The following is a 12806-nucleotide window of genomic DNA, read 5'->3' as shown; positions in this document are numbered from 1 at the left end:
GAAGATTAAGATAAGAGAGGTATTAAGATAAATTATTGTTTTGAAAAATTTGTGCTCTATTTATTCTTGTATCCGTCCTATCAGCGTGGCCATAGAATTAGTAAACACTCTGATTTTTGTAAGTTATTTGTTTTTTGATTTCAGATATTTATAGAAATCATTAGGAGAATTGAAAGTAAAATAGAGCAGGTTGATTATTCTTGGTATAAGTACAGGTAGGGGTTCCATAAAGGCTTTTGGAAATTCCGGACAAGTGAACTCAGAAATCCGGACAAATGAACTCTGAAATCCAGACAAAATCTGGACGTCGCAAAAAAGGAACTATAATAGCTATTTATGTAACTAGTACCTAAAATGATGTTTTTTAGGACGAATCATTACTGTTTGCGGACGAGGCGTTAGCCGAGTCCGAAATAGTAGATGAGTCCTAAAAAACATAATTTAGGTACGTGTTACATACACTATTTTTTGTCATACGCTTTTTACAGTTTTTTAGAACGCTATTCAACAAAGTAACTGAGACATTAATTCAACTGTAGCTGTAAAATATTTTACTAAGTTAAATTGTTTTTGCCGTCAGGTTTCCCGGACGCTTTTCCAAATCCGGGCCGGACAGCCCCGACTTTAAAAATCCGGACATGTCCAGGTAAATCCGGACGTATGGAAACCCTAATTACAGGTGTATTGTATATGTTACGGTTAAGGTCCGATCTCCGGTTAAAGGTTAATTCTCACTATACCTTCCATATCAGCTCCCTTCCGTTTCCCTTCCGTTTACATAAAATATTATATAATGTAAATGAATAGGACAATGCACACTATCCGTTCCGTTTCCTTTCCGTTCCATATCCCTTCCTTCCATACATTTTTTTGGCGGACGGACTGAAGCGTATCGGAAACAGTGTTGTCAAGTTCATACATTTGTACCAGCTCTGTTAACATTTTGCTAATATTTATTTATTCTTTCACCTCTTAATTAAGTCTATTACCTATTTCAAAAGATACCAATTTTTAAAATAAAACTTTCATAATGATATAAATTGTACAATAAAAAGTATGGAACTGATACGGAACGGAAGCTTACCGTATAGCGTCAATACCATAAAAATACGGAACGGAATGGAAACTAGAGATGAGCAGAAAATCGCAAACTGCGATTTAATCGCAGCGATTGTAAATCCGCAATCGCAACCTGTGATTTCTTTCCATAGCAAACTGCGACTTGCGATTGAAACATATATCTGCCGATTTTGGATTTTTAGGCAACCAATATTATACCAGTTGCGATAAGAGCTGCGAACGAAAATCACAGCATTGCGATTTTCGTTCGTACCGGCGCGGCGCGGCGGTGCATCGACACGGCACTGAGAAGCCGAACGATGAGCTGGGAACGAAAATCGCAATATTGCGATTCTCGTACGCACCGGCCGGCAGCCGGCAGCGCGTCATCATCACGGCAGTGGGCAGGACTTGTGCCTAGCCCTAGCAGGCAACTGTTAGGCCCGACCAATCACGTTAGAGTTTTTGACAAACACAAATGAATTAACACACTCCAAATAACCACTTAAATAAGCTTAATAGTTGACTGCTAGAACTAGACACTTCTGTGGGCAGGCGAACGAGGACCTGAACGAAAATCGCAGCTTATCCCAGCATTGCGATTGCGATTTTCGTTGGCACCGGCGCGTCATCGGGAGTGGGCACGCCAACGAAGAGCGGCGATTGCGATTTTTGTTCGCAGCTCCCAACACATCGGCGTAGACTAGATCGCAAAATCACATTCGCAATCAGGGCCCCGTAATTTTTATGAAGCGTTGGAAAATAGGCTTATATATGTTTATATACCGCATAATATATATAATTTTTTAGTTTTAAATTTTGATAATAGTTTTAGATTTATAATATAATTATGGATTGAGAAGGTTAAAAAATTCTTGTTTTCGGCAATTATAGTTGCAGTTGTTCCCAGGTAATTCAAGTAAAATGATTCATAAGGACAGTTTTGGATTCAAATTATAAAAAATTATCTATTTTTATCCTTTAACCGTAACATCACCTGTTTAACTGTCATAATATTTAAATATTTTAGTTTTTTGTTAGTGCAGTTATTGATACTATAAAACACTCAGGTACGAGGTTTATGTGATGTAACGTTGTTTCGGATAGTAAAAAATAATCGAAAAAGAATATATAGTATTAGAAGTATATACCAATTGTTTACGATATTCTCCGATAGGGGTAGAATCGGCGGAGAATGCATCCAGCTTATAGGAAATAATAAATCCCACGCCCACTGCACGTTCAATTTTATGCCAAAAAAAGACAACTAATCAACTAGTTAGTAAAATAAGATTATGATATTTTATATTTGAATTAGAAGATGATTGTTTTAAGTGGAGATGAGACTGATTAACCCCTCTCCCATATTCTAACAGTTAAACTAGTTGTATGTAGTTTAATTCAAAAATTAAACATTCATTCGCCGGAAGGCCAAAGATGGCATATCCGGATCAATGGTAACCCTAGTCTCAACTCAAGATCTTCCACTCTTGCATTCGGAAAACAGAAGATAACCCGACCAAACATTGCAGTGGAACTACGTCGCTTAACTTCAACCACGAACCGCTATGTCGATGTAGCTAGGCCTTTGTTCTATTTGAAGAAGGAACATGCTTGTAAATATTCTTTTTATTGGGAAGAAAAATGCTTTTTGCGCACGCCCAATTCTTTGTAACGCTTGTAAATATAGGGTGATCCAGTGTTCCGAGCAAATTCAAATCAGGTTTCTTATTTGAGATATTTGCGCCAATCTTTTCTGTAAAATATGTTTTCCATAAGCATATTCATTTTTCGAAATACTGCGTCACTCTGTATAGACATCTATAAAAAATGCTTAGTTAATTATTAAGATAAAAATACCAACGTTATATATATATTGGTTATATACCAACATCTGTTAATTAATAAAACTCATTAATTAAATTAACATAATAAACTTCATTATATTAAATTTAACAAATATATGTTAAAATGTACTAAACTTAGTATGAAAATACATATTTGTACAACTTTGCGTAAACATTCGAGTGTTTCCCTGGACGCTTCCTGGAAAATCGCAACGCGTACATCTATTTAAACGTTGTTGCAACAAGATTTCATCATACAATTCTGTAAAAAACAGTGTGAATAATATGTCGCAACGGTCGCAACATACCATGCCTTGTAAGTTTTTAAATTCAAACTCATTTTCATTTTTTTAATTTTTTTAGAGATGTGCGCAGATTTGACCTTTTATTTTTATTTTTTGAGCTAAAATAGTAACTAAATAAACAAATTATAGGAGTTTTAATCACGTTTTGGTAGTTTTAATATATACTAATATATAAGTAATAATAATCCTTAAGGGACTGCAAAACTGATTAATCACGATCCTGCTCAAACCGCTCAAACCACTCAACGTAAGAAGCTCAATTTTGGCATACAGGTTGATTCTAGGGTGTAGAGGTTCGATAAGAAGGGATTTTTTGAAATTCTAGTTCCAAGGGGGTGAAACATGGGTGAAACCACCCCTCAAATATTACAATATTTTTTATTTAAAAAACGGTCAAGTTTCCGAAAAAACGCTTAAACACGTATATTTTATTTTGTTTTTTTACATATTTTAAGATTTTTTAAAAACGTGTACAGGGTGTTTCGAAAATCTGGTCATTGATTAATCACGATCCTGCTTAAAACGCTTGACGTAAAAAGCTGATTTATGTCAAACGGATTGACTGTGCGGGGTGTAGAGATTCGATAAGGAGGGGTTTCTCGAATCTCAAATTCCTAAACGGTGAAAACGCCCCTCAAATATTACAATATTTGATATCTAAAAAACTGTTAGTCTTTCGGGAAAACGCTTGGATACGCATAATTTCTTTTTTTTATATATTTTGAATTTTTTTAAAAAATCATACAGGGTGTTCCAAAAGCTTATTTTTGGCAAACGAATTTTTTGAAAGTCAAATTCCAACGAGATGAAACTACCTCTCAAATATTACCAAGTTATATAATAATATTGCCATATTGTTTTTTCTCATGCTGACACAAATGTGAGAAAATTTTATCCAGTTTGTATGTTAATGGAAATTCTTGCTTTGTTTTATCATCACCATTACAAATGATTAATTCGACGCGAACGAAGTCGCGGGTACACGCTAGTACGTTTATATCACCAGAATTAAATTTGTGTAAGATAACCCATTTTTTTATATAAAAACATATCCTTTATTTTTAATAGTTTGCAGCATTTTTTGAATCTAATAAAAATATGTAAAAATACTGTCTGCCAATATGCAAAAATCCGACAATAATATAATGACAATTTTACTCGAAATACTAAGTAGGTATGTGGTACCAAATAATTCGTAATGAAATGCTTTTTCGAAACCGCCCTCGTTCCATTTGAAAAAAAATGAGTTATGATTAAAAATAATATTTGGTGATCTTTTAACCGGCCGGGAAAAGACACGAAAAATATGTATTAGACAATCAAATCTATTTTTACAAAGCACTCTAGACTGAAATTTCAAATATTATTTTTTTAACTGAAAGTCAAAAGTTGACGCATGATATGCCATTCTATTCAGAATGCCATTTTTTTATCATGTAAAGTAAAAAAAATGCGGAGGGTACCATTTAAGGAGAGTGACTTTCGACTTATATCATAAATATTAACATACCAAATCTCGTTTTTTTATCTGAAAAGTAAATCATTTGTAGGGGTGGGCCACTATTGAAACACACCCGATATGTAAAGTGTACCATTTAAAAAATAGTTTATATTTAATAATTGTGACATTTGACTGAAATTGTGTCCAATTAATTTATTTTGATTTCATAAATAAGAAGTAGTGATGTACCCTGTATAAAAGTTGTTTTAAAAAAAGTTTTTTTCCGAAGAAATAATATGTTTGAACCCGTAAACAAAAAAAATAGAGAAACACTTTTCTATAAATGTATAAAAATGTTTCCTTGGGATTCGATAAAAACAGTACATCATTAATCTTTTTTTATATTTTCTTGGTATGTATTGGAACAAGACACTGAGTCTGGATCACCCTGTAGGTATAAATTGATCGTTATTGTTTAAAGCTTTGTACACCTCCGAAAAGTTCGGCAACGATGAGACGGGTGATGGAACTGAAAAAAATCCGTTGAAAACGGTCTTGGAAGCTCTGCGAAGAGCAGGATCTGAACCCTTTCCTGCTATTTACGTGGACGATCAAGATGGTCGATACGAACTCGCTTCAAAATCTCTTTTGAAAAAAGCACACAAGATATTTGTAAGTACTTTTTAGGGTTTTATCATACCCATACTATAGTAGGTATTCGTTATACAGTCAGTCGACTTGGCTAGTTTTTGACTATCCGCGCTTCATTTTTGACTATCAAAATTAATTTTTAGACATCCAGTATAAGGTTAGCGTTAAAACATTAAAAATGTTAGGTATTGCATTTTCACAAAATTGTAAATAATTTAAAAAGGGTAAGATTTAAGTGGGGTAAACCCTAAGGGTAAACCGTAATCACATTCACCTTAATTTCAATAGTAGAAACTAAAAATATAATAATATACAAGCTATTTTATATGGAAAAATAAAACTTTAATATTTTTATGTATTTGGGACACTATATGTATCTTATAAAAATATTTTTAAATTGTATCTCTAGTAGTCCTTCAAACGATCCCCCACCTCACAATTTCTAAAACTCTATTCCTTTAACTATAATACTCCGTGAAATAGCGTGAATAACCTTGTATATTGATATATTAACATTAACTCTTTTTTTAGGTCAAAGAAAATCAGCAACGAGATGAAAAAAATGAAAAAGAACAGGATGATGCTGACAAAAGAAGGAAAAACTTGGAGGAAGCTAAGCAAATTGTTATTGAAGAAGACAATTCGTTGCCTAAAGCACAGAGAATTAAAATTGTGAATGGTGGGTAAAAAATATAAAAATCTACATAATATATAAAATGCTAATGTTTATCTGTGTCGTTTCTACTGAAGTAACGACTTGCTCTAGAAAGTTGATTTTTTTACTAAAAGATAGCCAATTAATTCTTCTAAAAACTGTCGTCGCCGGATTTTTTGTTTTTCATTTAATTAAACAAAAAATAAAAAGTATTTTTTTGGAGAGATGAATCCGCCACATAGGTATAGACATTTCTTATTTTTTTTCCTGATGTCGCGTCGTGGCGGATGCACCAGGCTTCAACTAGTAAATTATAATAAAATATACATTTACTTTATGGCTTTGCGGTGCAACAAACGATGTAGAATTATTTATTAATTATTAGTGCAATAAACCTATGATAATCGAATTCAGAATAGCTCCTAATTCAATATTCTAATTGGAGAACTTTTATGAGCGACTATTTAATAACAATGAATTCCTGATACTTCTTTAATTATCTGAACAATTGTTACGTACTCATTTTTTGCTCTTATTATACTGGGTTATTCAAGTCAGTCGACACGGAGTATAACCATACTAAATTATTAGATGTTTAGAAATTATAAATTTTCAGATTGTTGATTGCCTATCAGACAATTTATTACTATTTACAGCCTTTACAGCCGTCAGCCGTCGCTTGAAACATTTATTTACTTTATTTTTTTTAGATCATACCTGGTATATGTAATGTTTTACTATACTCCATTCAAATTCATACTAGTACAAAAATGTCCTTACATGTCATGATTTTGCTAATACTAAAATCGACGCATCGTTTTACATATGTACAGGGTGGCTCGAATTCGACGCTCATCATTGGGATTTCGGAAACCGCAAGAGATACAGGATCGGTTAAATGGAGGCAAAGTTGCGCAATTTGATGCTCAATAAAATGCCGTATTGCATTTTTATTTTTTATTTGCATAAAATATTCTGGTGATGGAATTTTCTGTGCAAAACGTCGGCAAATATCAAAGTGGCTATATATAGTGTTTTAAGAGTGATGAAAGGATTTAATTAAATTGAAAAAAAATCAGGTCCGTATTTAAAAAAATTAAGTTGGTGATGGTGGCCAGAAGCCGAAACGTCAGAGTCAATATTTAATCACACAGAATTATAGAGCAGAAAAAGAGTGGCTATGAAAATGTGTTTTTCATTTTAAGTTATCTTAACAAATAAAGCCAGGAAACAATAGAAAACAAAATTGAAAATTCCGTTTTTTTTTGAATATATTCGGAAGTATTCGGAATTTTTCAAAATGCAATACGGCATTTTATTGAGCATCAAATTGCGCAACTTTGCCTCCATTTAATCGATCCTGTATCTCTTACGGTTTTCGAAATCCCAATGATGCGCGTCGAACTCGAGCCACCCTGTACATAATCGCATCAACCTTTAAACGCAAATATCATGAAAACCGTTCACCGTCTTGAACTAAACAAAGAGCACTTTTTTTACGTAGAAAAAAACTAGCTTTTTCATCTCTTGAAATTATTGAATACATTAGGATAAAAGAAGTACCACCAGTAGTACCCTCTATCCTCTATCCTAATCAGTGGCTGATACAGAGGGGGGGCCCATGGGGCACGGGCCCCCCCTAAGATCTGTAAATTGGGTTAAATATTAGCTTTTTGGGTTAAAAATGACACTCTAAAAAGCATATTCTGCATTATTTTTTTATTTGCCCCCCCCCCCTAAAATAAATTCCTGTATCCGCCCCTCATCCTAATGGAATGTACCCTTTCAAACTCCCCCCAGACTGTTACGGATTAAAAACACTATCGCCATTCGCTTTGGCATTGGCAAAATAAAATTACATACATTGTAAGAGTACCAAATTTCAAGAAAAACGGTTTATCATTTGTGTTTGTTTCAAAATTTGTGAATTTTGTTTAAGTGCAAGCCTAAAATATGTATTAGGATGCATTTCAGGGAAAAAAATAACTTCTATAGGGTGGCTCAAAAAAGTGTGAGTGGATCGAGTTTTTTTAAATGGAACACCCTGTATATTATTGCATTTTTGGCTTCCTTTCAGATCACTTTACATAATCCTAATATGAGTAAATATATTTCGATAATTTCAGAGAATAAATAAATAAAAAATATATATTTTTCAACCTTCCTTAAAACATTATTACAAAGCAGGGTTGGCATGATTTAAATCAAATGATTTAAATCATGATTTAAATCAAGTGATTTTTTTAATTTTAATCATGTGATTTAAATCAAAAAAAGTAATTTTATTATAAATCAAAAAATAACTGTAAAGGTTATAAAAATGTGTCCTAGAAAACTATAAAAAATATTTCTTTAAAAGATATAACAGATAATAAATCGAAAAGTAATTGTAAATGTTATAAAATCTATTCATCAATTTAAATGTTGGACCGATTTTTGAAGTAATTTCTTAAAAAATAATAATTAATTAATTAATTAATTAATTAACGTAATTTATTATTTTATTATTATAATAATATTATATATTATTATAATATATAATTTATTATTATAATTTAATTAAATTAATTAACGTAATTTTTTTGAAGTTGTATTTTTCCAAATTCTTACCGACATTTTGATTTGCAGTAAGTATTTTACACTTTGACATTAGATAATACTAATTTCATTCACGACTTAAGACTATTTCCGAACAATAGTGTATTATTCTATTAGGAGTAAAAATTATACTTTTTTTGATGATGCTGTACCGTTGAAGGACCATCGTAAAGCTATTCCGACGATTCCGACGTTACAAGGACGCACAAAAAGTACATTTTTACTCCGAATAGAACATACTATTTTTTTAAAACATTACAAATAATTTTTTAATCAATTTCAAACATTGCAAATAATATAAACAGTAATCGAGCAACAATTTGTGCACTAGTTGAATCTGACACTTAATATCAGTTTAATAATATATTTTTGTACTTTTGTGCTTAGGCGTAATAGTGCTTTACTTTTATGCCTAGGCGTTAAAATGACAAAAATTAATACTTTTGAGATGTTTAAAAAAAATCCTTTTGATCTGAAGCGAGCGACTTTTTTGCGAAATATATTGGTGACCGATGTCGAAAAATGACAAAACGCACCGTAGAATTGTTAATGTTATTATCGATATCGGGCAGAGTTATAAATATTTAGCCATTTAGGATAGAACTTTAATTGGAAATAAGTCCTAGTCATTTGGAAATCCGATTTAAATATTGTTTTGAATTAAAATCAAAAAAATCTGATTTAAATCAAATAAATCTGATTTTTTTGATTTTTTTTAAAAAATCATGATTTTTTCCAACCCTGTTACAAAGACAAAAACTTTCCTGAAATCAAAACTATATTAGGTATTTACTTTAGATGGTCTGTTCTTACTTTGCTATAAATATGGTAATCGTAAATCATACAGGGTGTTCAAAATTCTATGCCAAACTTTCTAAAATATAAAATAATTTTTCTTGATTTTTTTTTAAATGGAACACCCTGTATATTATTTTTTAATTAGATGGAGAATTAAAAAATGAACATTTTTTGTATTTAAACTATTTCAAAATGTTTAATTGTTTCGCAGATACTCGCAGTATTATTTCATATGGCGCTTTCAATGGTAAAATACGAGAGAAAAATCATGGGATAGCTTTGATAAAAAATTACTGTGAAAAATGCCATATGAAATATAAAACCGCGAATATCTGCGAAACCGTTAAAATTACATAACTTTGCTATAGATATCGCCATCTTAAATTATACAGGGTGTTCAAAATATACGCCAAACTTTCTAAAATATAAAATATTTCTTCTTTGATTTTTTTTACAAAACACCCTATATATTATTTTTTATTAGATTAATTAATTAACTTTTTTTGTACTTAAAGCATTTCAAAATTTTTAATGGTTTCAAAGATACACGCAGTATTATTTCATATGATTCTTTCAACGGTAAATTACGAATACTGTGGAAATTGTCATATAAAATTTAAAACCGCGAATATCTGCGAAACCGTTAGAAATACTCTAAACTCTAAATACAAAAAATTTTCATTTTTAATTCTCGATATTTTTAATTCTTCATATCTCTCCAAAAAATAATATAAAGGGTGATCCATTTAAAAAAAAAACGAAGAAAAATTATTTCATATTTCAGAAAGTTTGGCGTAGAATTTTGAACTTTTTGTATGATTTACGATTACCATATTTATAGCAAAATTAAGTACAGACCATCTAAAGTAAATACCTAATATAGTTTTGATTTCAGGACAGTTCTTGTATTTTAATATTTTTTTAAAGAAAGTCTAAAAAATAAATATTTTTTTATTTATATCTATGAAACTATCCACATAGATTTACTCATAACTTAGGATTATGTAAAATGATCTGAAAGGAAGCCACAAAGGCAATAATATAGCATCCCGATCCACTCACACTTTTTTGCGCCACCCTATAGAAGTTAAAATATTTTCCTGTATTACATCCTAGTAGGTACATACTTTTTCTTTGCACTTAAACAAAATTCCCAAGTTTTTTTATTCTAGGAGCTACACAGCCATGATGCCCACTACAGATGCCCGACGCACTATTGCCGGACCTGTATAAATAAAATATATTATTTTTAATTTTTATTTACCTTTTCGAGGGTTGTAATTGGCTGTAACTTCCTCGAGATGTCTCTAAATTATTTTACGTCATGTATTTAAAGATACTTTTTGTTTTATTTTTATCTGTACTGTACAATCATCCACCAAAGATAGATACACTATTTTTGAGACACCCTGTATATTTGATGTTAATTTTCAGCTCAAGAGTACCGAGGAAAACGGGTAAAAATTTATGGTTGGACTCATAGAATTCGCAGACAAGGCACAAAACTTATGTTCATTACATTGAGGGATGGCACAGGATTTCTACAGTCAGTTTTAACTGACAAGCTTTGTCAGACTTATAACGGCTTTGTGTTGCAAACAGAGTCTTCTATACTACTATATGGTAAAATTCAAGCTGTACCAGAAGGTAAAACTGTAAGTAGATCTTTACACTACGTAAATATGATATTTATAAAAAATAAGATGACATTTTAGACAGTATTTTAGAAAGATGTAACATGAATTTATAAGACTACTGGGTATTTAATTTCAGTTTTAATTTAAGACCTCAAACCACTCAACGTAAGAAGCTCAATTTTGGCATACAGGTTGATTCTAGAGTGTTCGATAAGAAGGGATTTTTTGAAATTCCAGTTCCAAGAGGGTGAAACCACCCCTCAAATATTACAATATTTTTTATTTTAAAAACGGTCAAGTTTCCGAAAAAACGCTTAAACACGTATATTTTATTTTGTTTTTTTTACATATTTTAAGATTTTTTAAAAATGTATACAAGGTTTTTCGAAAAATCTGGTCATTGATTAATCACGATCCTGCTTAAAGCGCTTGATGTAAAAAGCTGATTTTTGGAATATATATGATTTTTCGATAAGAAGGAATTTTTCGAAACTCGAATTCTAAGGGGGTGAAACTATCCCTCAAATATTAAAATATTTTTTATTTAAAAACCGGTGCGTTTTTCGGAAAAACTCTTAAACACGTATATTTTATTTTGTTGTTTTACATATTTAAGATTTATTATAAATTTATACAGGGTGTTTCATAAAATATGACCATTGAGTAATCATGATTCTGTTTAAACTGCTTGACGTTTAAAGCTGATTTTTGGCAAGCGGATTGACAGTGGGGTGTAGAGGTTCGATAAGGAGGGGTTTCTCGAATATCAAATTCCAAGAGGGTGAAAACCTCCCTCAAATATTACAATATTTGTTATTTAAAAAACGGTTAGTCTTTCGGAAAAACGCTTGGACAAGCATAATTTATTTGTTTTTTTGATATTTTGAAATTTTTTAAAAAATCATACAGGGTGTTCCAAAAAGTTGGGTAATTTCTTAACCACGATTCTGCTTAAACTGCTTGACATAAAAAGCTTATTTTTGGCAAACAAATTTTTCGAAAGTCAAATTCCAACGAGATGAAACTAAACCCCTCAAATATTACCAAGTTATATAATAATATCGCCATATTGTTTTTTCTCATGCTGACATAAATGTGAGAAAATTTTATCCAGTTTGTATGTTAATGGAAATTCTTGCTTTGCTTTATCATCACCATTACAAATGATTAATTCGACGCGAACGAAGTCGCGGGTACACGCTAGTACGTTTATATCACCAGAATTAAATTTGTATAAGATAACCCATTTTTTTATATAAAAACATATCCTTTATTTTTAATAGTTTGCAGCATTTTTTGAATCTAATAAAAATATGTAAAAATACGGTCTGCCAATATGCAAAAATCCGACAATAATATAATGACAATTTTACTCGAAATACTAAGTAGGTATGTGGTACCAAATAATTCGTAATGAAATGCTTTTTCGAAACCGCCCTCGTTCCATTTGAAAAAAAATGAGTTATGATTAAAAATAATATTTGGTGATCTTTTAACCGCGAACGAACTCGCTGGTACAAGCTAGTAGATTTATAAAATGAGATTATATCAAGTCTGGAAATTACAAAATTTTCGTTTAACGTTTTAATTCTTCAATTTATGTACATTATGTATTACGATTACGGCTTAAAATTGAAGGAAGAATTGAAATATGCAATAATATACAGGGGGTTTCTTTTAAAAAAATAAAGTTTGATGTGCCACAAGTCATTATGACCGACACTCTATACTTAAATTTACTTTTAGCTAATAGGCATTTAAAAACCCGTTACAACAGTATCACGGTTTCGGCAGAATGGCGTCATTAAATGAAAC

General features: G+C 31.2%; 1 protein-coding gene across 1 annotated transcript in view; it reads left to right on the top strand.

Moving 5' to 3' along the window:
• The first annotated feature begins 3125 nt into the window (after positions 1-3125).
• Positions 3126-12806, top strand: part of LOC115889459 (asparagine--tRNA ligase, cytoplasmic-like) — a 36779-nt gene continuing 27098 nt past the window's right edge. The window contains exons 1-4 of the mRNA XM_030909444.1: positions 3126-3222; positions 5134-5324; positions 5835-5982; positions 10789-11009. Coding sequence (XP_030765304.1) covers positions 3192-3222; positions 5134-5324; positions 5835-5982; positions 10789-11009 — 591 coding nt within the window. The 5' untranslated portion in view covers positions 3126-3191. The remainder of the gene's footprint in view (positions 3223-5133; positions 5325-5834; positions 5983-10788; positions 11010-12806) is intronic.

Source organism: Sitophilus oryzae, unplaced genomic scaffold (assembly GCF_002938485.1).
Source record: "Sitophilus oryzae breed Bouriz unplaced genomic scaffold, Soryzae_2.0 scaffold_815_pilon_pilon, whole genome shotgun sequence".
Taxonomy (NCBI): Eukaryota; Metazoa; Arthropoda; class Insecta; order Coleoptera; family Curculionidae; genus Sitophilus; species Sitophilus oryzae.
The sequence above is the reverse complement of the archived record's forward strand: the minus strand, read 5'-3'. Positions and strand labels throughout refer to the sequence as shown.